The 26,021-nt window shown below is 38.4% G+C and overlaps 1 protein-coding gene across 1 annotated transcript in view; it reads right to left on the bottom strand.

The window, feature by feature from the left end:
- Positions 1-26,021, bottom strand: part of LOC143405677 (alpha-fetoprotein-like) — a 40,876-nt gene that overhangs the window by 5,347 nt on the left and 9,508 nt on the right. Inside the window, exons 7-13 of the mRNA XM_076864037.2 lie at positions 25,102-25,231; positions 19,871-20,085; positions 18,319-18,451; positions 16,151-16,248; positions 13,229-13,367; positions 11,436-11,662; positions 1,790-1,922 (exon numbers count right to left, since the gene is read on the bottom strand). Coding sequence (XP_076720152.2) covers positions 1,790-1,922; positions 11,436-11,662; positions 13,229-13,367; positions 16,151-16,248; positions 18,319-18,451; positions 19,871-20,085; positions 25,102-25,231 — 1,075 coding nt within the window. The remainder of the gene's footprint in view (positions 1-1,789; positions 1,923-11,435; positions 11,663-13,228; positions 13,368-16,150; positions 16,249-18,318; positions 18,452-19,870; positions 20,086-25,101; positions 25,232-26,021) is intronic.

Genomic DNA, 26,021 nt, shown 5'->3' with positions numbered 1-26,021 from the left:
TAACAAAACCATTGAGGATGGGTAATGTAGAAAGAGAAGAAGTTTATTTGGCTCACAGTTTTGAAGGCTGAAGGATTAAGATCATATAGCACTATCTGGCCTCTGGTGGGAGCATCCTGACAGATAACATAATGGTGGGAGTATACATGGAGAGACCACGTGGAAAGACTGGAAGCCAGAGAGATTCAAGGGCCAGGCTTATTCTTCTATGACTACCTGCTTTTGTGGGAAATTACCCAGTCCCATGAGAACTACATTAATTCCTTCTGAGGACAGTACCCTCAGTGACCAAGCCCTGACTGTAGATCTACTACTTCAACATGACCACACTAGGGACTAAGCTTCCAGCACATGAACCTTTTATCCAAACCACAGCAGTCTATCTGCCAATAAACTCTTAGTGATACATAAACAGGAAGTAGGAGTGATTTATCCTGAGCACTGTCATTTGCCTGCCCTTGACTAGTCTGTATACGTGGTCCCTTACTTATGATGGTTTAGGATATTTTGACTTTATGATGGTATGAAAGCCCTACAGTTTCAGTAGAAAGCACTTTGAACTTTAATTCTGATCTTTGCCCAGGCTAGTGACATACTATACTATATATAGACATGCTGGGCAGCGTCAGTCAGTCCCACAATCACAAGGGTAAACAACTGCACTCTACAGTGTACTGGGTTGCTGCAATATGATGTTTGAAGATGAGTGTATTAAACACATTTTCAACCTGTGAAATTTTCAACTTAGGGTCTGTCAAGACGTAGCCCCATCATAAGTTGAAGAGCATCTGTAGCTACGTGAATATCAATATAAACACATGCAAAGTTTAGCTGAATAGTAGAAAGAAGCCACTGCAGGTAATTAAGGCAGTAGTGAAAATTATTACCTTTGAAAGTGTTATCTAGGGCCATTGCTGAACTTACCCTTACTCCTAATCAACCCCAGCCTGTTTTGCCAAAGCATCAAGATACTTTCTCTCTTTTTGTTAACCACATACTCACCTTTCTGTACTCAGATTCTATCACCTGCTGTACTCTTAATTTCTGCTCCTGAGTTCATGTCTCTGCTGGTCCAACCCAGGTACTCCTGCAGTAATTCCCCTTTGGTGAGTTTACATGAATTTGCTGTGGCACATCCTACCAAGATTTTCTTTGCAATGTAAGTTGCATAATTCACCAACTTGTGAAAAATAATTTACTTGTTAATTACATGCGATTAGATTAATTACAGAAAATATTGTCCTGGTAGTTAGCTTGGGGTGTGTGTATACACAGGTCTCTTGATCCTCTCAGTGCTCTGTCCTGTTTGTTCTTTAACTCCTGTTCTCATGAACTTCTGACCACTGAGAAAATAAAATCTGTTTACCTGGTTCCCTAGTTTCTCTCCCAAACATAGTTAGTGACCTGATTGTGCCCCTACGTTTCTAAAACAAAACTCCAGACTTCCTAGACAGGTTTTTAAACTGTTAATTTTGTGGAAAAAAAAATTTTAAATTCTTCTATATTTTTCAAGGACATAATTTCTCTATAGTTACACCAATTCCTTCTTCTTGTTATACCCACAGCCAAACATTCCCAGTCTATCTGGTGTCATGACTGCTGTATGCATCTGTATTTGTGCCAAATTTCTTCAAATACACATAAATATTCAACTATTCCAAGATGAAATATAGTTAATTACTCAAATCCACCTGGCCTGATGTTCTAACCTTTTCATGATTGCAGTGGGGAAAGGTTTTTTCCTCGAAGTAACATTCCTGTTTAAGAATAAACAAGGAAACACAGTTACCTCTTTCTGAAAACACATGTCACTTTCCTCTGCGTGGCAGCACATCTCCACCAGGTGCATGAAGTTCACAAGTACCGACTGGAACTGCGCCTCTGTTGCAGATGGTTTCTGTCTCACGAGGCTGCTGAGGAGCCTAATCAGAAAGGAGGTGCAAAAATTCAAGCACTCCCTGAGGTCCACAGTCCAGATCACAACCTACTTAAACTCAGAGCTATACACCACCCAGGCCTTATCCTTGCTCCCACTCTCCAGGCTGAAGACCCCCCAAATGGCCCTGCCAGCCTCACTGCCTTCACAGTGGCCATTGCTATCTTTATGTTTACGGAGCAAACTTTCTACAAGCATGCCTCCTCAGTACAACCACGATGTTAAATTTAATTCTTTATTGTAATTATTATTAGGTAAACATCTTTGTTTTCTGCTGTTTGCATACGGATAGTATATAGTGAATTAAAGTTTTTCCTATACTTTTTGTGCATTCCAAACAATTAAATTCCAAGAGCTGGGGATGCAACTCAGTAGTAGGACATTTGTCTAGCACATGTGAGGCCCTGGACTCAATCTCCAGTACCGAAAAAATAAATAAACAAATAAACCAATAAATTTCCAAGCAAATTACAAGTACAATACACATAGAAATTGAGGATGCCTTATATGTTATTAATGGTAAGACCAACAAGTTAATTTGAAACTTCAATGATTCATCATCTCAGATTTTCCCCACAGAATTTTCCCCCACAACTATAAACAACAGTGTTTTAATATCTTGAACACTCAACATGGTAATCCGGTTTCTGTCTCCCTATTTAATAGGCATTCAAATCTTCTGATACTAGTGTTGCTTATGCTTAGAGAAAATATCTTTCCCTCCCTCCCACCTTTCTCCCCCTTCCCCTACCCCTTCTTTCACTATTTCAGAGCAAGAAAACATTTAAAAAAAGGAAAATGAGGCACAAACAATAGGAAGAACATACATTGATCGATATTATGCCGCTTACTCAACACTTTTACTTAAGTCTTCATTTTCAAATTCACATTGACAATACTAAGTGGCTTTATCTGTGCTATAAATGAAAGAAAAATATCTCAAAGTTCTCAGTAGCTATTTCTTTTTTTTTTTAATTGGTTGCTCAAAACATTACAATGATCTTGACATATCATACATCATACATTTGATTCAAATAGGGTATGAATTTTCTATTTCAGTCTAAATCTGAGATCACCAAACTCTTTCATGTAGTAAATATTTTAGGCTTTAGGATATTACATGGGTACTTCTATGACAAGGCAGAAGACTTTGGTTTGCCTGGGATGGCAGATACAGGTGACAAATACAGCTGTCATTGACTGGAGATGATGGGGAAGAGGGACTAGCAGCAGGGGAAGGGATGGTCAGTTTCACTCCACCCCAGTGACAAGGGTCCCAGCACACCCTTTTCTTCTCTCAGCTGTCTCCCCTGAGGCAGCAAGGCCAGTCACTGAGGCACTTACTCCAGGAGTGAGGCACCACCCACCCTTGGCTGACCCCGGAGCCACCTACAACAAAGTATATGTGGTACCAGAGCAGGCCCTGGGCAGCAGAAAGCAGGGTCACCACAGGACGAACAGGCACTGGAAGCAAAGTGGAAACAGATGAAGCCAACCAGCCACTTCAGTTCAGGATTTAGTCTACAGAAGCAGTGCCCACAGCTCCCACAAACACAGCTCGCAGACCGTGGAAACAATAAAAGCAGACTTCCAGCTTAATGTGGCAGCCCAGGGACAGGTCACTTTGATATTCTTATTGCAGCGTCACCCCCTCCCATTCCCACCACCCCCACACCCTCCCCACACCTGAGTATAAACAGAACTTAACAGCAGCACAATAGGAAGCACAGCCCCTGCTTCTTCCAGAAGTTACCCCAAGGTGAGGCCGGTCTGAGAAGCACATAAGTGGTGCACTCAGCAAGACAGTACAAAAAGAAGTGAGGCCATTTAACTAAGTCCAGGTTTGCCTCTAATTCCGAGTCCTAGAAATCTAGAGAAATCAGATATGGGAACAGATTTATGCTCAAGTTTTTCTTTATAACAATTCAATATAGAAGGTGAAGACAATCTTCATATTCAACAATAGGAAATGGTTAAATTCATACTGTGGAATATTATAGATTTACTAAAAAGCTATTTTAAAGAATAGTGACAAAATGCATACATGATAACATTTTGACAAGCTATATTTAAAATAGTGGCCATAGCCAACATCTTTTGGTATATTAGTATGTACTACATTTACTGTGCTTCAGGCAATGTGCTAATCACTTTATATATGTTAGTTTATGTTGCATTTTCAGTTGTCTCCTAAAAAAAAAAAAAAAAAAAAAAAAAAAAAAAGGTCCTATGTCATCTCCACTTTGCTTTTGTAGCAGTGGTTTCAGACTCCATAACAGACTGGTGGGGTGAGCCTCACCCAGAAGCCACCAGCATGGGGGAACGACCAATGCTCCTTGGAGAACTCTTCCTGAGATAAGAAGCCAGGCTCAGACTTCCACCCAGTAAGACAGCCTTGGTGAGTGAAGTCTGTAAAGTTGTGGTTCCTCAGCCAGGTCTGCAGACACTCATTTCTGAGTCAGACTTCAAAAAAATACCAAGAAAGCACTTTCATTCAAGTCCTGCAAACCATTAACACAGAGCAGCACTGGCAAGCTTCCTCTGAAAGGGAAAGCGGGCAGGGAGAGGTCGACTCTTCCCCTTACAACAAAATACATGCCTCTTTGCTAGTCCAGGGATCCAGCCTGCAGCTGAGCAGGAGTCAGCAGTACTGGAGGGGATGTCTTTCCCCATGGCATCACGGCAGACAGCATGCCTGGAGAATTCCTCCTCCCGGAAGATTCTGGGGATAATTTCTGTGACTGAAATTCAGCATAAACAGATAGTAGCAGGAGCCTACAAACCTGCATTATTCATCATCTAGAATGAAAGATGGATAGAAAACAACTTTGGGAGTATGTGTTTGCACATATGACATCGTATGTTCCTATGCTATACATATATTTATAATATGTATCTGCTATATTGGAATTAAATTATTATTATTTTCTTCTCTCTACTTTTTCTGAGTTTTCTAAGTGATTGTATATTACTTTAATGATAAAAGAAATCAAAAGTTTTTAAAGAACTAGGAGAATATTTTTCTATCCAACTGTTCTATACATAGTCAATTTTTGTTCTAAAGCAGAACTAAATTTGACCCCCTTCCCTTGGAAAAAACCACATCGCTTGTTTGGGTCTCTATAAAATTCAAGTCTGCATAATTAGGATATATAGTCAAGTAAGTTATTCTATCCCTGAATGACAATTACCAGTGTTTAGTTGATTATTTAACATGACAATACAAACTACTTCCCACTGGAATTTGGTGGATTTTTTTTGTGTAATATGTTTTCTTACAGAAACAGTAATGCTTGAGGTATTATAGTGCACTGTCCAACCCATTAAAAAAAAAATAGTGTAGCTTAAGTCCCAGATTACAGAAACCAGGGATCCTGGGTACCTAAAATAAAATTGTAGACCTTGCTGGCTTACACAGTGGGATGATCGTATTTCTAAACACCTGATTTAGATTTCTGTGGTCTGGTAAAGGGGATTGAGTACTGTAAGGACCCAAAGTTGATATAAGATGGGGACAGAATTTTCTGCTCGTTCCTGTAAAACCTGGATTTCTGTTTCCTTCTAAGATCATGAACGGTCACAAATTCTGGTTTGGTCTTCCACTCATCATTTGGTGAGATGGTGGATAAGACACTTAACCTTTCTGACCCTATTCTATAAAAAGAAAATCTGAGCATGGATACTGCAAGGGTTTTGTGAGAACCAAAAATAATATATTAAAGGTTTGAGCATGGTACCTGGCACACTGAATGTATTCAATAAATAGTGCAAAGAAAATAATAGCAATGAATAAAAAGAACAATAATAACATAACACAACTTGCGTTCATGTTAAATTATCACTTGTTCCAACCATGGTCTCCTTCCTCCCTTACCCTCACAGTAAGTTGGTACATTGTCACAGCTTCTCTCCTATGTATTCATTTATTTTTTCAGCAAGTTCCAGGTGAGTTTCTTTACAGTGCCCTCAGGACTTGAGTTGTTGATTCAAGGAGAACAGGGAACCCTAACAGGAAAGGTAGCAAGTAGCTGTGTCATACAGTCGCCTTCTCTTTTCTCTCAAGCTGAAGGATCCCAAATGCCCTCGTGATTTGCCCCCCACCCTGGACCCCTTCAGTCTTGTCTCTCAGCCTGCCCCTGAGTCACACCTAGCTAGCTGCTCTGCTTGCTTTCCCTGTGGGTCAGCTAGTTTCTGGATGCACTTCCACAAAGCGGCCAGCAGAGGGAAGACGAGCACAACGGCTGAGTTCCTCCTAGGCCCGCCACCGCTTGAGAGGCAAGAAAAATGTGGTCCAGGCAGTGTGTCTGGGAATGGGATTCAGGACCCGGCAACTCTGTGCTTCTCAGGAGCTGGACCCTCACCCCAACAACTGTGTTGCGCACGATGTGACTCACGTGCAGTTGTTTTACCTCTCCTATGCCCTCCCCGCTCTGTCTCTTTACATACCGCCTGAGTGCCTTTATGTAAAATTATTTCCCCTAATCTTTCCAACACTTTAGCTCTTTATTATTTACTTTTTAAAATCTTGACATATATTCTTGACCCATAATATTAGCAACTTGTTTTCAGCATTTTTATGGTATTTAATTTTCATTAAACTATCCATCACTTCATTTAAACCTTATTCTACTTTTAGTTACCATCTACACTCAAATTTCAGCTCAATATTTTTTCTTAATTGCACTTGAAATTATTTTACTTTGAATTCATACTTCCTTTTTGTTTTCTCTATCATTCTCTTCAAACTTTTCCATGATCTCAACTTCTGCTTTCTCTTTACCATCTTGCTGAATTTTTTCTTTCTGCTCTAGGAGTCCCTTCACTTGTTTTTAGTATTTTGTAGATCTGTGCTGTGATGGTAAGCCAGAGTTATACAGTCTGAGAGCAGTGAGAAAGACCTTGCCACTATCAGGGAAACTTAGAGAATTTTTTTTCAGCCTGACATTTGACTCCCAGGATGAATCCTCCCAGAAAATTCCATAAACCCCTTCATTAACTGTCTCTATGCTCCTGTTTTCTCCATAAAGAGAACTCAGTGCATTTACTGGAACAAAAATGCTTCCTAGTATTTTGCACTATTGTCTAGCCTTTATGTGAATAACTTCAGGTTTTAAAAATTCTAGTGCTCGGTATTATAAGCCCTGGATTTGGGGCACACTAACAGCCTGATGCTGGGAGTTAGGCCTAAATGTTTTGAGCCAGATAGCTTGAGTTCCCATCCCAGCTCAACTACCTTTGGACCTCCTGCATAATGTCATAGCAGGAATTTTTGCTTCTCAGTCCCAGTTTCTTTATAATTAAAACAAATAATAATATTATCTATGTCATAAATTTATGGTAAGGATTTAATGAGATGACATCATGACATGTGCCTATTTGTGTTCAAGGAACAGTCACAAGAGGAAGCAAACAAAACCTGCTCTCTGGAAATGAAATGGACTCTCACCTCAATCCTGGGATAAAGAATGATGAACTACATTTTACAAAGGTCTTTGGGTACTTGGTGAAAAGCTCTAAGATTTATTTTGTGACCAGTTCACCTTGGGAAATGAAAGGACTTCAGGGTCAGCTGGTCTATGAATAGCAAGTACTGCAAAAAGACAGAAAAAGTAACAACCTTGTACTTGCTGACCAGGAGAATGTGTTCACTCCCAAGGTAATGAACACCTGTCTCACTCAGCAAGGTGATATTTTTGGACTAATAATATTTAGACTGCTTTGACAGAATGAGTCTTAAAGTAAATAAATCAGAAATAAGCTGCTACTTCTGATGATCTTGGGAGAAAAAGAGCAATGAGGACCAGAGCCTGCTTTCTCCTGAAGGAGGGCAGAAAGGGTGGGTGGCACTGTAACAGAACTGCCCCACATTGGAGGGGGGCGTGCTTTGGGTGCATCCTACTGGTTCAGGGAAATGGGAACCTTTGGTGTTTCCTCTAACAGTCACTTCTGGTAGATCCCAACAGGGGCCTCTAACCTGGGCTCCATCACCTATAGAGACACTCCAAGGAGAATATATGGCCCATGGAAATTTCTTGACTCTGGGCTCAGAATGAGGTGGGGTTAGAGACATGCATAACTAAGAAAGATGCGTCTATGTCAGCAGCAGCAAAATAAATAAATAGATAGATAGATAGATAGATAAATAAATAAATAAATGTCTCTAGGAACCGATAGTCAGTGTTCCATTCTATCTATCTATGTGAGATGGAAACAGGGGAAGTGCCTGCAGGCTGCCTGTGAGATCTTAATCATCTCTACTCTCAATAGCAAGAGTAACATGCACCCCCTGAGGTTGTATGAATTGCAGGGATGATTGGCAAGGCTATACCCATCATGGCATGCCCTGGTAATGCTCAGAAATCTCATGTTCCAGATGTTCCACTTTCAAACTCATGCTTTCCACATCCCTAATCTGACCCATCTCCTGCCTCCATGCTCTCCCTAAGTCTTTCTCTGTCTTCTTAGGACTTGGGCTTTCTCTTAGAAAACTCCCCCATATCCACCTTTTCTCTGAACTTCTCTTACTCCCTCTATACAAGACATTGGCTCCCTGATGGTAGAGCTTACTCCAAATTTTATTAAAAGGAGGATATTTTTCAGGGTGGAGCTTTCCAGACTCTTCAATCATGGACACAACTTATTCTTTCTCTCCTTGTAGTGACTTTGTCCCGTGGTTATGTAAGCACTTCTAGACGGAGAAAAGTGGCTACAGTCAAACCTGCTCTGATTCCCTCACTTGGTGATTAATCTGCGTAAACTCCTTGTATTCTAAACCTCATGAATCTCTCCCAGATGTCATAAGGTTTCTCTCATGGTTGCCACTGGACGTCAGGCAGATGGTGGGCTCATATCTTAGAGTTTTGTGCAATCATTATCGTACTATAGTTCCAAGACTCATTATGATGTATTTTTGATATTTTTGAAATGTGTTAATTCTTTAAATTCAAGAAAATGAGCCAGAGCATGTTGCAGCAAATCTATTGTTTATAAAAATAACAATAGCAATAATAAGTAAAATAAAATGGGAAAAAAAGAGGAGGCTATTTTTCCATGAATACTACTGACTTTAGCACTTGGATCCCTTTTACTGCTTCCAACAGATCTCTCCTTTATCCTCTTTGGAAAGCCACAGCTTCTAGGAAGTATATGTCATTGAATTTTTTGTTCACCCCCTATCCCTATTTCTTTCACATAGAGAAAGCCTGGTCATGCCCCCTCATTTTCTATGACTTCAGACCCAGTTAATTGTCATGTTTTTTACTATTATCTTACCATTTATTATTTTTTTGTAATTTTAGCAACTACATCAATGATGCCCATGTGACAGGTTGATTGCAAAACGGTACCCAATTGTCTAGCTTTGCCTGTGTCCATATCCTTTACAATGTGACTTTTTAATTCTACTTATCAAGAAATAAAATCTATTTCCACACTCCCTTATCTGAGCTGGCCTTGTGACCTACCTCCCAGCAGAACTGACATTGCTCAATTCCAAATCTGGGCCTCATGGGGTCTCCATACTTGCCATTTCTCCCACCTGCCTTATAAAGAAGCTGCATTGGCTTGTCAGATGGCAGGGGACCCCATGCAGCAGAGACAACCATCTTAGCTGAGGCCATACAGAGCCAGCCAGCCCCTGGCTAACTGCGAACACAGGAGCAAGCCTTGATGAAAATGGCCCAGGCTAGTCCAGGTCAGCAGACTTGTCCAATCAACCTATAGATTTGTGAGCATTTTTAAGTCATTACATTTTCATATGATTTGTTATGCTGCAAAACTAAATGGTCCATCTGTGAGTAGAGGATGGGGGGCAAACTTGATAATGGAGTGTAGTAGTGGAGGGGAAATAAGAACAGCCCAGTGAAATAACTATTTTAATAGATGCTATAAAAGTGGGAGTAAGTAAGAGTTTGGGATTCAGTACTTTTGCTGACTTAATCCAGAAGCCTTCTTAAATATAGAGCACCCACTGGGGAATCCTGCTCAAATGTAGAGAGAGTGCATTCTGTCAGCAGCATTTCCAATCAGTAGGCTTTTTAATATTGGTAACAGCAATAGCACTTTGCAAAATCACTTATTCGTAAACTTTTCTAATGTGTAAATGTTTTCACATGATACTTACACCTACACATGCATATGTATTCCCCGTAGTATATCATTCCTCTCAGATTTCCCTTAGAAATCCACCTGAGTATAAATCCTGCCTCATCCCTAGTTGATTGTCAAACAATAAAGATCTGTCCTTACAATACTGCATGGGGGTATAGTGTCCTTACACTGGCTACATGTAGTGTAGCTTCAAAGGCACACATTTTGTAGGAAGTGACAAGGAAACATTTCTATTTAACAACAGCAACAAAAAAAGATGAAGTTTCCAATAACTTAACATATCTAAAGATGAAATAGGCTGCTTTCCCATCACTGGGTATATTTATAGGTGAACTAAACAATGTTTTAGAAGGATTTTCTAAACTTGGGGTTGGGAAACTAATACCTAAAATTCCTCCCATTTTCATAATAATTTAACTGACTTTATATCTTTATAGAAAAGATTTTGGCATTTAAATGTTTATTTCCTGTACTGAGAATGCCTAGTGATACTTTATATTCTTATAATAAGTCACTACAGAGCATTATCTGATACAAGGCACTCCATTAAACAAGGAAAAAGAGGGAAATCAAGGATTCAGGGAGTTGTATTCATAGGCGTTACATTGTCTCCCAGCTGGCAACTTCAACAAATTGCCCCAAAACTGTTCTTCAAAACAGATTCAGGCAATACTAATAATAGCATTGAAAGTGGTAGTAAATAAAGACATACTATTGAGGTAATATCCATCATTCCAATGGAACAGTTCAAGTACTTTCCCATAATATAGGTCCTCAAAATTGAAGGTCCTGTGGCCCAAATGATTCTTTTTCTTTTCTTTTCTTTCTTCTTTTTTCTTTTTTCTTTTTGGCAGGAGGCAGTGCAAGGAATTGAACCCAGGGTCTCACATGTGCTAGGCAAGTGCTCTACCACTGAGTCACATCCCCAACCCAAAAGATTTTTCATAAGAACAAGCCAAGCAGTTTACTTTATTACAGGACTTCTCTGGCTTCCATTTTTGATAGAGAATATTACTTTCTAAAAGGAGAAAGGAAATAAATTATTTCCAAACTTACCTGAACCTGACAACAGAAACCTCTTTGCATGAAACATCTTATAAGACGAATGTTCCAAAGTTCACATTTTAGGAAAAACACATTAATGTACGTCTCTGTTGATATTTCTGATCAGTTTGCTTCTATCTCATTAACTAATCAAATAAGGGTAACAGGCAATGGTAGGCATAATTGTTAAATTGCTGAATATTCTTAATTTCACTTGACTTCTAATACAACATTTTGCTGCTCTGTTCATTATGCAATAGTTAGATCTGTACTCAGTTTAAATTTCTTTGTATCAGATCTCTTGTTGCTATCAAAAAAGAAAAAAAAAGTAAGCAAGCATCCTTACTTTTGCTTTTCAATTTGGAGTTCCTTCTCCTGAGCTTTGCACAAGCCCTCTTTAAGGATGATGACTTGGTCACAAGGTAAAGATGGAGAAACATAAGTTCCGTCTACTGGCAGATCATCAAAACATGGCTTTCTGAAGGCATAGGAGTTGTCACAGCAGTGACCCACACCAGCATTGATAGGCTCAACCTCATGTCTTCTGCACAGAGCTCCAAGAATTAGCTTTGCCTTTCCCGAAGGAGAATTAAAATAAGAGTGATAAAGTTTATGGTTATTGCTTTTTTTTTTGCCCACAGAACATAAGATTATATTTAAGTATTTTCAAATTCCAGTTTCTGCTAGTTCCACCTGGATTTCACTGTGTGGGAAAACAGAAGAGTGCCAGGTGCAGCCTTATTCCTAGCCTTATTCTTCCTTCTCCTGTCATCTTCAAATTGAGTTCAGCTGGACCCCATTTTCAGTTTCCTTCCTAGTGGAGTGGACAGACCAGTGTTAATTAGAGCAGGAATTTCTTATGCTCCACCAAATTAGAATCAAGCCTCAAGTCAACACTATTGCTAAACTGACTCAGATGTAAGATTGGTAACTGCAGTTCTTAAGTAGCTCAAATCCAATTTCTTCCTATTTTTTAATAACTGGACATATGTAACCAACCACAGAACTTGGCACACAGTCGATGCTCTATGAATATTTGCTGACTGAATAATGAAAGAACTCCTGGAATCCTATGTTGGTTGTCGCCATTTTCTTGACAGTTTTAGACCTGTCACCTTGCCTTACTCCCAACGTGGTTCTCAGACACCCATACTTATCCAGATGCCTGTAGGCCCCACAGAGTATGCTGACTACCCAAATTCTCTGTCCTGTACATATATGAGGATGAAATAATTAAAAATCAATAAATTTAATGTATGAGTTTACCCATCTTAGAAGTAAACAAAGGTATTGCCCCCAAACTAGATTTTAGGAATAAACAAGTCTAATCAGAAGAGTTCCCCAAAGTAGGCATGACTCAATTAAAAAAAAAAGTTTTTTATAAAGGAAGACAGGGCTAAGTAATAATTTTTCAATCTACAATTGTGGCAAATATACTTCATCAAAATAAAGACCACTTGTAGAGAATGGGATCCACCATGGACACAGAGCAGAGAAAGTTATTACCAAACAAAAATTCAGGAGTGTTAAGAAAATACTGCTAGAGACCCAGATGCTAAATCTCAGAGACTTGCGTATCTGGTCCCTGGAGGAATTTTATCCATTGTGAGGAAGAAATAATTTGTCGTGATTCCTACAGCCTGAAGGAAATATCTCTCAAGACCATCTGTTTTCCCTCTGATTCTAGAATATGATTACTCATATCATAATTCAGCCTTTTCATACAGGAAAAAGGGTAGCCTAGTTATACCAATTATTTCTACTCTTAAAAAGACACTGTTCTTTATAATTGAATACATATGGATTCCCATAAACTTAATACTTGTATGATTAGAATAAGTTAGTCTAAGAAACTATTTTTGAAATTTCTGACAAAATCACTTTAGTGCTTAAATATCCAAGCAATAGACCTTGAGATATGATCCAGGGAAAATCTTTGTGAATCTAACATGCCTGAAGTAAGGGAGGTTACCCTGTTGATAGCTGAAGACAATTAGCATTAGCTTACCTTCAAGAATGTCCCCTGAGAACTAAATTATGAGGCTCCATTGACAGTTTGTGGACGTGCACAAAAGTGAGATGGACTGGTGGGGATTACAAATTAGAACTCTCAAGAACAGGCAGACATAATGTACTTACCGAGTCCTCAATACAGACAAACTGTTGCTCATCACTTTGTAGGCAGCATCTGGAGGCTGCAGCTGTCATCTTCTTTGTGAACATAACCAATTCTTGCGCAGATAGTTGTGGAGCTTTCTTGGTGTAAAGGACCATGAGCCTAAAAAATAAATTTGCTCTTACCAGCAATGATTACACACCCAAACATCAATTCTACAGAGTTTTCCCCAATAGCTGACATGATCTCTGATTGAGAAGGAACAAGATATTAAATTGAGTTTAATTATATCCCTTTTATCCTTGCATTGGACCAGCACCATATTGAATATACCTGGAGGTCTGTTCCTGCCTCATGCACTGCTCCACTCAAAAACCACCTTTTTTTTCTCCTTATCAGGGACACTGTGACAGCTAACTTAGATGGCTGTGAAATCAGACCTAGAGTAAACAGCTTCTGAAACAAATACACGCAGAAACTATAAAGCCTTTAGTGATCCTCTGCCATGTGTAGGAATAGAGGGTACAGTAACCATAGGAAGCAGCCCCTGTGCTCCAGGGACTTACATCCTAGTGAGGGAGATGGACACGTATATTCAATCTGTGGAAAGTACATAGTACTGTAGGTTCTGTCAAGATGAGCAAGAAATTAAAAATAAGAGGATCAAATCCTATTGAAAACAAAGGAAGAATTATCCTCCTTCCTTTTTCTTAGAACACTTTATTTTGTATTTTCACCTCTCTTTGAAACTCATGCAATTTTTTTTTTCAAACTAGAAACAGCTTTTTCCAGCTTTATGACCCAGAAACTTCTTTCTCAAGGACCCAGGAACCATCCTTTTGAAATGCAAACATGAGAGATAGCACCCCTATCTCCCAGTTTTTGTGAGAAGGTAGGAGATTTGCTCCAAGTTGCAAAAGTACTCCCTCTTTTAAAGGTATAAGAAGTTAAAAAGTTTATTTTTGTTGCTGTTGTTTTGTTGTCATTTTTGGTTTTGTTTTATCTCTAGATGAAGTCACATAGTTAAAACAAATGGTCATCCCAATTAACAGATAAAGTTAGGATGAACCATGTGTGACAAATGGTACTGTCAAGTCCTCTCACTTGAAGACTAGTTATTGTTTTTATGAAAACATGTATGCAATGGGTTGAGTCTGCCTGGCTGTATTCGTGAAGTGAGATTTCATTCTGTCTTTGCAATCTCTCCATGGATGGCCTGTGATGCACATCACATTTTGATTTTATATTTATTCAATTTTAAAAACCCACTAGTTCATTTTTCCACTACCATTGAAGAGAGGTTTACTGGGTTGGGAGATTTTGTTTTTAATTATATTTCTCAACAGTGCACAAAAGATGGCATATAATCCCATCTCAGGGAATTTAGGCAGGTGGCCCTAAGGAAATGACTTCTGAGCTGACATCTGACAAGGACTCTGAGGGAGTCGGGTAAAGAAGAATGGAAGGCATGAAGTCACTGACTATGGTTTGGTTTGGTTTTATTTGATTGGGGGTTTGGGGACAAAGTGCACGACAGAGAGATGTGGGAGAGAAAAAAAACTTGGTTATAAAATCAGATTTATATTGTTTTTAAGACATAAAGAATGGATTGGGGATGGGCAAGAGGTAAAGTGAGGGAGTAAAGAATTCCAAATTCTGACATTCCAGTTGAAAGAAAACCAGGGCCTGAATTAAGAGAGTGTTGGATGGAATCAAAAGAGATGGAGAGAGATTTTAAAGAGACTCTAAAGAACTAGGTGCTGAAGACAACAAAGAATTAGCATCAGTTACTGCATTTGTAATGAATGGAGTTGGAGAAGAGTGTGGTTTATATAACATCCAATGAAACCAACAATCTAATCATGTGGTGATCAGAGGGGAGCCCTAGACCACCAGTATCAGCATCCCTAGGCATCTGATAGCAATGCAAATACTCAGGTCCACTCCAGACTCACAGAATCAGAAACTCTGGATGCAGGGGTCTATATTTTAACACATCTCTCTGCATTTTGATTTATTCCAAAACTTGAGAATCACAATCTAATCCTTCATTAGCAACTGAACACAACGTAAAAAGAAAAGTAATAAGCCAAGAAATTCTTTCTAGATGATTCAGAAAACTATTTTTTTGTGATCCATTATTCTGGACATTTAATTTAAGCTCAGTATTATGAGACACTATATCAAACTGAAGTTTTCTTCAATACTCTACTTCTTAATAGACTATTACAGTAAGGTCTCAAAGATTCCTAAAAATTGGCTTTTGTTTTGTGACAACTTAATCTGTGAAATACAGTGGGATTTCCCAGGCTTTCTGTACACATATTCTCTTTGACAAATAACTGATAATGTTTATCTCTTGGTAGTGATGAAAATACTAAATTTGCTTGATGAGCCTGACTTAAAACTGACAAAGGGACCCTGGATTAGATTTCTGTTGCAGCCTTGACTCAAAAATCACTTGACTCAAACTAAACATTCAAATGTAAGGAAGAGACCTCTGTGAGATTTCAAGGGGACGGTAGGGCCTCCTTTGTTCTCTAACCTCTGGGCATTGACTGGCATCTGAGGAGTTGGCCTGGAAAGCCAATGTGGAAATATCCAAAGTTCCATAGACATCTATCTTAACAAAGCAATGGGCAAGTTAATTCTGAAGTTTTTTTTTCCTATGTAATTTTTATTCATGCAAATTAATCTTATATAATTGTGAGTTTCATTGTGGGACATTTAAACATGCATATAACATACTTTGATCAATTTCACTCTTCAGTACATGCCCTTGCCCTCCCCTTCTTCCTCCCCATAACCCGCTTCTTCTCTCCTAATGCATTTCCTTCTATTTTTCTTCAACCTGGGAGATTGGAGCAATTCTCAGTGTCAAGAATGAACAGAGGAGAGCCCTAGACCACCAGTCACTACAAACACAAATCTGAATAGAGGCATACCTGTCATGGAAGTTACTATCTCCCATTTTTTCATGTAAATCACAGTAATTTTTCACATGATCACGGCTTTCTCGTACCACTCTTTGGAACAGCACTTCCTGAAAAATAGAGATAATTAGTGTTTATATATGGTTGCAAACATTTATCTGCAGCTGAGATTGCAAACACATTTCTAATAGTATAATATAAATGTTTCCCTAAACCCAGAGCTTCATTAGTGAGTTCACAGCCTGAACATGACTTTTTTATTAAACCATGACTTCTTAACACATATGTGTATATGGTGATTTTTCTTTCAGTAAAATGTGAGCTTTATATTTTGTGGCAAAAAAGTGGGACAGCAAGATTGATATCTGGATTCCCATGATATAAACTCATTTGTGGGCTTAACTGCTGTGTTCTACAAACACAAGGCAAATCATTCATCAAGCCAAAGAGAGGAATGCAGAGAAGTTGATAGATTTATGTTTGGTCTGTGAATGTGTGTCTGTTGGTTATTTTAATAATATAGCCTTTTTATATAAGCAGCACAGATATAGATATATACGTACAGAAACATACATATGTGTTAGGAAGTCATGGTTTAATAAAAAAGTCATGTTCAGGCTATGAACATTACATATATACACATCAAAGTGAACTAGATGTAATTTTCAGAGATAATGGCAAATTCAAAGAATTCTTGAACCATGAAAATAATATTCTAATGAGAAGATACTAATGATCCTGCAGGTTGAACTCTTTGTCAGAAAAAATGATCACCTTTACTAGTCAGATCGAATCCACCTTATCCAAAAAAGCAGTTCTTGTTCAGTAAAATTTCCACCCAATTGTGCAAGGAGTTGACCTAGATTTTTTTCTTAGCACTGTCTCTACTACCTGTGTGATACCAAGCAAATTACTTGAATCTTCTGAAATCAGTATTCTTGTTATGGTTTAGGTATTAGTTGTCCCCCCAAAGCTCATGTGTGAGACAATGCAAGAAAGTTTAGAGGTGAAACAATCGGATTTTGAGAGCTTTAACCTAATCAATACATTAATCCCCTAATAGATATTAACTGAGGGGTAATTGTAGGCAGGTAGGGAGTGGTTAGAGGAGGTGGTTCACTGGGGGTTGTGCCCTTGAAGTTTACATTTTGTCCATGGTGAGGGAAGCTCTCTTTCTATGCTTTCTTGTGGAACCATGTCCTGAACAGTTTTATTCCACCACATCCTTCTGACATGATGTTCTGCCTCACCTTGGGTCCAGAGCAACTATGTCAACCATCTATGGGTTTAGATCTTTGAAGCCATGGACCCCCCAATAAACTTTTCCTCTTCTAATTGTTTTTGTCAGGTCTTTTAGTCACACACACACACAAAAGACTAAAACAGCTCTTCTACTCTTCTCTATAAAGTGTGCTTGGTAATTCAGGCATTACTTATCATGCCAGGATATAGTGAAGATCAAATAGGACACTCGTTGTAAAGCTGTTTGTAAATTCTAAACATCCATGCTCCTTCAAGTTGCTATAGTCATAGTAATTATTGTGAAAAACTAACAGTGATGCAATGAGATGGGTGTTTCCATACAGGAGACTAAATCATCTCCCTATCCTTCTGAGAACAGTGAAGTCTCAGATGTGATTGCTTGAGGCCAGGCAGGACAAGACGGACCTTTGTACACACAACTCTAGACCTCTATTAATATGTAAGGCATTGGCAGAATAAAAAAAAAAGCCAGAACTACCCTATCTTAACTCAAAGATAACTGATAGGCTGATGAGAAGATTTTTAGGCCGCCAGCTTTTCCATATTAAATGCACAAGAGCTTCTACCTGTGAACAGTAAGGTTTCTGGCTTGGAAAGGGAATATCTTCTAGGGCTCCGTAAGAGGGAAACTACCCATACTCAAATGGGATGCACTCTCAAGCTACCTGCTACTGTGCTGAGCATACATCTATAGACACTTAAGATTGCTGAGGTTTCTGGAAACACAGTCTGTAAGGCAGTGACTCACCCAGAGTCACTAAGGTAAGATGTTAGTGCTTGCAATTAGCTAGAACATTTATAATCATCTTACAAAAATATGGCACTACTAACAGCACTGGAATTTTTCCTGTTTGTAATCACTGATGAGAAACACATTAAAAAAAAAAAAGAAAAGAAAAGATAAAGAAGAAATTTACCGCATGACTATAGCATTCCAAAGGTTTTTCTAATTTACAACAGTTTTCCAGTAAATTTTTATATTTTGCTTCTACTCTTAAAATCACTGGAACTGCCAACTCTGGATGTCTTCTTGAATATTCATAGAGAAACCTGTAGTGTGTAAAATATATTGAAAGATAAACAATAAAATTCAGAGGCCATGAATTTACTTAAAACAAACAATAATTACAGTCATGAAGTCTAACTAACTCTAAGGCATGTAGAAACCTTGGGAAAGTGGCAGAGAAGTTTTATTTTGAAATCAGAAAACCAAATCAATAAATAATATGACTTTTTCAAAGTCACACAGTAATGAATGGCAGATTCAGAACTTGAACCTAAAACATACTTGTTCACTGGTAGTTTCTGGTTCTGAGTCTCTACTTACTTTCACTGGAAATTAATTTCAAGTGTTTGGGTAGAATAACAATCATTTTTCCCTGTAATCTTTGAGGCTTTTTTGGGGGTGGGGTGGGAATAGAGCACTCTCTAGGTGTTGAATCACTGTGTTCACTTATTTTCCAAAGAAGCCTTTAAGTGTGAACAGTTTATTCATAATCTACACATTCATCTCATTCACAAAAACAAAATTGGATTCTAGAATATTTTTTAAGGAATTACAAAATTATGAAGGGGCCTTTGAAGTTATCTTGTCTAACCACCTCAAACCCTGGGGAAATCCAGTGATTTTTACCTACCATCCACAGCGTATGCATGTCAAAGCTGGGATTAGAACTCAAGTCTCTTAACTCATAAACCTTGTTCTTTTTTACACTAGGACCTATGCATGTTGACTTTGTAATTTTTTAATGGGTACGTTCAGATAGTGGCATCTAATTTTTTTAGCCAGTACAAAATACGATTTTGGACATACAGTTAAGGTCATTTTACAATGGACTTTGAGGAAAACTCCAATTCTCCATTGCTTCCCAAGGTGACTTTGAAAATATTTCAACTATATAGCAATATTTCAACTATATAGCAATACCAACTTGATACTATGTATTGAAATCAGTTTGCCTTTTGCACAAATTAGCATGTACTTCTGAATGGACACCGAAAATGTTAATACCCTTATTCTCTAATCTTTAAAAACTACACCATGGATTTGATAGTGGATATTAACTAGAAGAGTTGGCCATGTACCTAAAATAATCTGAAGCTTTTGCTCATCTCTAGTCCCTAAGAGTAAAGTTTGCAAACACTTGGGTGTTTTGTTTTTGAAATTCCTATATTAGTAGTCAACCTTCAAAAAATCAAGAGATTTTTAGCTTCTTTCAGTGCAGTAGACTCAACATCCCAAACCCACATTCCCACATAACTGTCTGACTGGACCTGAATAGCCGCTGCCAACTTTGGAATCCCCGAAGCATTTCCTTTTTGCCCAAAGCTCCTACTAGGCTACTCAGTTCCATCACCGACTGGGCCCCATCGCCGACTGGGCCCCACCATGATTCAAATTTGCAACCTCATCTACAGAATCCATATATACATATTCCATCCTTTAGATTTTACAAAAAGCTATATTACTCTTGTAGAAAGTCGTCTTGGTTGTCAGTGAATCGTTCGCATACAAATCGGTCTTCTGTAAACCTGCTGAGTGGCAGGGATGAAAGGTCAGGTTTGTCCCCATTTCCTGTGTTGATAATGCATTCCCCTCGGAATGGCGCTGGAAGTTCACAGCACTGAGTGATCTTGCTGGATAGGGCAGCCTGTGTAGAGCAGGTGTAGCTCATAAGCTGGCTCTATAAAACAGACAGGAGGGGGACTTTTTTGATGGCTTCACTCCGAACTTATTTTTTATTGTTATTAGTAGAAAAACAGGGGAAAAATTGGTACCTTAGAGGGCTTTATCTGTAAGCCAAAAAGGTCATTTACAGTTACTCATTTTAGAAAGACATACTCACCTACTTGAACTTACTCAATTGTCATAGCTCTTTTTAACATCCAGCAAAGAACATATGAGACAGACTTTATTATTGTTTCTATGTTTAGCACCCCAAAAAAATACAAATGAAAAATTTGACTGTCTTTCTATTGTGATTCTTTTTGAGGGATTCCAATTTAGGAAGCATTTTGTCCCTGAGTCACATCACAATTTTTCCTTTATTGTATACATTCTATATTACTATCACACTGACATGTTTACTTATATATGCATGCAAATAATTGGGTGTGTATATAAATAAACTAGTCTCTACATTTACGGAATTTGCAATCTGGCTGGAGAGTCAAATAATTAAATAACAATCCCAATACATTATAATTTTAGATGTTGTAACAGAAGTACACACATGCTTCTTTGGAAGCAAAAAAGAGAGATTGGCAGTTCAGACTGGAAGGATGTCACAATGAAGATCTTGAATTGTCTGAGACCAGCTCCAACAGGGGGTCTCAGGAGACTAACGATGGTGAGGAGTCGGCGAAAGAGGGGTGGAGAAACAACACAGACACCAAAGTGCAGGTGTTGATCCCAATCTTTACTTGTGAAGTTGATCATATATACTTTTCATTTTGGCAGGCTCACAGTACTTTGTGGTTACAAAACAGGAATCATTATTCAAAGAAACAAAATATTACTTAGCTACAATTAGAGTAGAAGAATGTATCTTGGCTTATGCATAAGCAAGCATTTGTACTTTCAGTTCGCGTTTTGCTTTGAGCTGTTTCTGCTTAGTTAACTTTTAATAATAGTTACAAATGTCCCAAACTATTGGCCTATACCTTGACTATTCTTTCTTGACTTACTGACTGGAACCGGTGCCATGGTTATGGCAAGTGGTTGACTTGTTATTAATTTTAATCAAACATAGTAAGAGCACAAACCATTGTGCACAGGAACAAGAACAAGTTGCCCAGTACTAAGCACTAATCTGTCTTCTTAACATTAATTTTTCTTCTCTAGATTTTAATTTAATTTCTCAAAAACTTCCTTGACAGGAATTCAGGGAGTTTTTCATTAGACATTAACAATTTACTCTCCACAGCTGAATCATTGCATTTAGAGCAAACAGATCTATTCTTTAGAAGTAGTTGCATTAATTGGGAAAGTCATGTTTTTTCCTTTATACTTAATGGTCATATGAGAAATCACAACTATACTTATTAAAGGAATACAAAAACAAATCAGCCCATTCCCAGAAACATACTGCGCTCCTCCAGAGGATGGACGCCTTGCGCCATCTACCTCAGTAGGGCCTTGCCATTGCCTGAGTCAGGGGAGGGGCGCAGCATTGAATGATTTGAGTCTTGAAAGACAAATAGAAATTAATTTGAAGCAAGTGAAGAGAAAGAAATTTCTGGAATTATTTATCTTTATATATAAAGAATCTTAAAAGTATAAAAGCATGACATATTTGGGAAATGGTATACATGGAGAGTGCTTGGAAGTTATTGAGAAAATTCTGTCAAGGAATGATGATGGGTGAATCAAATCAGTGACCAGACAGATGGAAGATCTACTGAAAGGTAGATCAACAATAAATAAGAATCAAAGGGGAGTGAGGAAAAATAATCTAGGATATGGTAGGGGATAAGGTTGATGATAGTATAATTTACTGAAACTGATATTCAGGAGAACTATCAGGTTTGCAGAGTGTGGTTACGAAAGGGAAGCCAAGGGCTGAGTGAGGAGAGCATCTGTTCAGGGAGCCCGAGCTGCCTATTAAGCTTGATCAAGATGATAACCCCCCAAAAGCATGGACTCCTCATGGCAGAGCCTAAGGGGTAAAGCCAGTGGGGAGCCTGGCTGGGACTGGTGAAGGCCTGGGCAAGAAGCTGGAAGAATATGTCATCCTTGGTCAGTTTCTGGTGATAAAGAAAGATGAAGATCTCTTCCAGGAATGACTGAAGGACACATGGAGCGCCAATGCCAAGCAGTCCCAGGACTGCTTTGGGTGCCTTCTTGTGCTGTTCTTTGCGGGGCCCTCCATCCCCAGCCCCATTATCAAGTCTCCAGAGATTGCAGCTAAGTGGGGGCTCCTTGTCCTCCACAAAGAAAAAGATTGCTGTTGTTTTTGGGAGTTCTCTCCCCTCACCATTTCAATCTTTTTGGAATCTTTGCTCTGGCATGCAACTCCCTTTCTTTCCCTGCCAGTTCCATGGAAACCATGAACCAGCCTTTCTGATTGGATTCCTGGCCCCTTCCCTCATCCCCACTTTCACTTCTGGGTGGTGTGATGCCCTTTGTCACCTTTTTGGCATAGCAGTCACTGTCCTTGTAAAGGTTTTTAGATCAATAAAGTCAATGGACTTCAAAAAAAAAAAAAAAAAAAGGGAAGCCAAAGAGGGCCCAGGTTGCATATGAGGCACTGGGTTTGATCCTCAGCACCATACTAAATAAATAAATAAATAAATAAATAAATAAATGTTAAAAAGGTAGTATATCTATCTACAACTAAAAAAATGTTTTAAAAAAGGAAGCCAAAGAATTTGCTATGGATATATAGTGTTTAAGATGATGTAAGGCATCTATGAGGCATCTCCAAGGAGATTTCCTCTAACAAGTTGGGGGTATAAACTAATGACTCAGGAAAGAAGAATAGAATGAAGGTACAAATCTGAGAGTAGCAACTTTAGTTGAAACTAAATTACGAGTCAAGTGTGCCTCAATTAAGCAAGCACCATGCTCTCAGTGGCTCAACAAACACAAGGTCATCTCTCTCCAAAAGTCTCAGCAGGGAGGAAAGGTATATGTCCGCTAGGCAGTAGTTCTGGGAAGTTGGCTGACAGAGGCTTTGCCATATCCAACCTGTGCCTTCCAATGTAGCCTTCAGCATTAAAGTCTACCAGGTATTGGGGGGTATTGTAGAATATAGTCAGGAGGTTTCTATGGGTCAGACCTAGAAAAGGAATAGACCACCTCTGAACAAAACTAGTTTTGAGACAGGCAGGAAATACAGTTCATGGCCCAGCAACCACCCTAGACTATGGAAAAGGAGCCTGAATCCTTTGCTGGATAACAACATCTGGAGCAGAACATATAGGGTAAGAAAAAGAAAGGTCAGCTGATACTGTGGAGCTTGCCTGTGATCCAGGAGGGTGAGACAGAAGTATCACAAGGTCAAGTCTAGTCTCAGCAACTTTGCAAGACCCTGTCACAAAATAAAAAATAAAAGGGCTACAGATGTGGCTCAGTGGTTAAGCACCCTGTGGGTTCAATCCCCAGTACACAAAAAATTAAATAAAATAAAGCCACTAACACATCTGTCTAGAATATCAATTTTTAAAGGGTAGTAAAAAAGGAGAAAAAAAATTGATAAATGAAACTGCAAGAATATAGACATTCCAAGATGAAAAACTTTTCCCACCATCTATTGTGGAAGAATAAATTGTTGCATTGATTGACAGATAAAATCATAAAGACAGAGCTATCTTGACTTTGCTACTTCCTGGCTCTGCAACTTTATCAAGTTGCTTCATCTCTTTGTATCTCAATTTTCTAAACTATAAAATGGGTATAAAAATAATACTTGATATGGCTATGGGAATTAAATGAATTGATATTTCTTAAGATCAAAGAACAGAGCCTAAAACAAACTAAAAGCTATAAAATGGTTTATCAAATAAAAAAAGTTATTACTATACAATCTTAGTAAGTTGTTCCTATAGTGCTATGAAATCAGGGAAAGAGAGAGAGAACCTAATTGAATTGTGTTTACTGGCTGACATAAAGAATGTTAAACTACATTAATTTATGTCACTTAATATTTAATATTAATGTTCATTATAGACATACTGCTTTGTGACATAATGCTGTAAAATAACATGGTAGGATGCAATGAACTCTACAAAAAATAGTGAAAACCTTCTTGTACAATGTTTATAGTAGCACAATTTTCAATAGCCAAGCTACAGAACCAATCCAGGAGCCCTTCAATAAGTAAATGAATAAAGCAAATGGAGTATTACACAATGGAATATTAATCAGCCATAAGAAGACATGACTTTATGACATTTGCCAGTAAATGGATGGATCTGGAGACTATCGTGCCAAGTGAAATAAGTCAATCCCAAAAGACCAAAGATCAAATGTTTTCACTGATATGTGGAAGCTAACCCACACTAGGTGGAGGGGGTGTTGGAGAATCGAAGTTCAGTATGTAGACAAAGGGGATTGAAGAGAAGGGAGGGAGGATGGGAATAGGAAAGACAGTGGAATGAATCCGACATGACTTTCCTATGTACATACATGAATACACCACAGTGAATCTCACCATCAAGTGCATCCACAAGAAATTAATTAAAAAAAAAAACTGTAGGCAAATGGCATAAAGATCAATATAGAGAAGGGAAGAGAGTGTAGGGAAAGGAATGGGAAGGAGAGGTACTGGGGTTTGAACTAGAACATGATAAATTCCATGCTTTTATTATTAAAATGGATTCTATTATCATGTATAACTAAAAAGAACCTAATAATAATAATAATAATAATAATAATAATGAAATAGGGGCTCAGGGTGTATTTCAGTGGTAGAGACCTTGACTAGCATGTGTGAGGGGCCCTGGATTTCAACCCCAGCAGCAGCACAGAAATAAACAAACAAACAAGCACATAAGTAAATTAAAATAAAAGAAGTAAGAAAGTAAAGAAAGGAGAGAGGAAAAATTACTACATGACCAGAGAGGAGGGAGAAGGCATTCTACTGATGATATTGAGAAATCATCCTTATTTTTCTAGATCAACTATTTATACTGTACCATTATTTAAGAATTGAAAGCTGTTTAAAGAATAAAGTGAGTTTTAGGAAGAAGGTTCTTACCCTACCAAGAGCACATGCAACTGTGTTTCCTTCACAGCAGGTCTCATGCAGATTTTTAACATCAGTGGTCAGTTTGGCAATTTCAGAAAAATTAGATTTAGGTTGTTTTTTAGTGAGCAGAACCAATTCCCTGAAAAGAAAAATAACACATTTTAAACAGTATTTTGAACTTTATCATTTCTAAAATCAGTTCTAGTTCATCAAGTAACCAAAAGAAGAGAAACATATTTGCAAATGTGAAGAGAGAACATTACAAATGCATTCTACTCCTTCAGTGATAGCAGGCAGAGATCAAGTCACAGAAACAAACAATTAAACATCATGTAAAATATGGCAATTTTCATCATTTCAGTGATCTCTTAAAGAACTTGGGTTGCTTAGCGAGGCAATGAAATGCAAGGCTAGCTAGGCTTGGAAATGTCTTGGAAATGTCTGACTTCCCACTTAAACCTTGTCAACATCAAAGCAGAGATTATGAGGCTGGGGCCCTTGTTTCAGTGGACAATGGAATAACTTTCCTGAAATCTCTCTGGGCTTTCTGTGAAAGGATAACTGAGCTCCCAGGAAGTTCACTGTTGTCCTAAATTAGGGAAGAAGGCAATGTAAGGAAGATGCCTGTTTTCATGGGTTAACTTGGACAGAAATGCCATCTGGACCAGAAAGGAGGCAGCTGAGCAGCATCAAATTCTCTGTCTCCACCCTCAAAAGCACTCCTCACTTTTTCTATTTTACATGATGTTGGAGCCAAAATCTTTCCTATCTTCCAAAAGAAAAGAATACCTTTTGTCCTCTAACCTTTAGCAGGCCGAAATTTTTAGTAAATGCCTGTGTCTGAATGTCCAAAATCTTTGGTTCACTGAAGAAGAAATGAAGTGATTGAAGCAAATGGGAAAACTTGAAGCAGGAGATGATGGGGGCAG

The sequence above is a fragment of the Callospermophilus lateralis genome, chromosome 8, assembly GCF_048772815.1.
Source record: "Callospermophilus lateralis isolate mCalLat2 chromosome 8, mCalLat2.hap1, whole genome shotgun sequence".
Lineage (NCBI taxonomy): Eukaryota > Metazoa > Chordata > Mammalia > Rodentia > Sciuridae > Callospermophilus > Callospermophilus lateralis.
The sequence above is the reverse complement of the archived record's forward strand: the minus strand, read 5'-3'. Positions and strand labels throughout refer to the sequence as shown.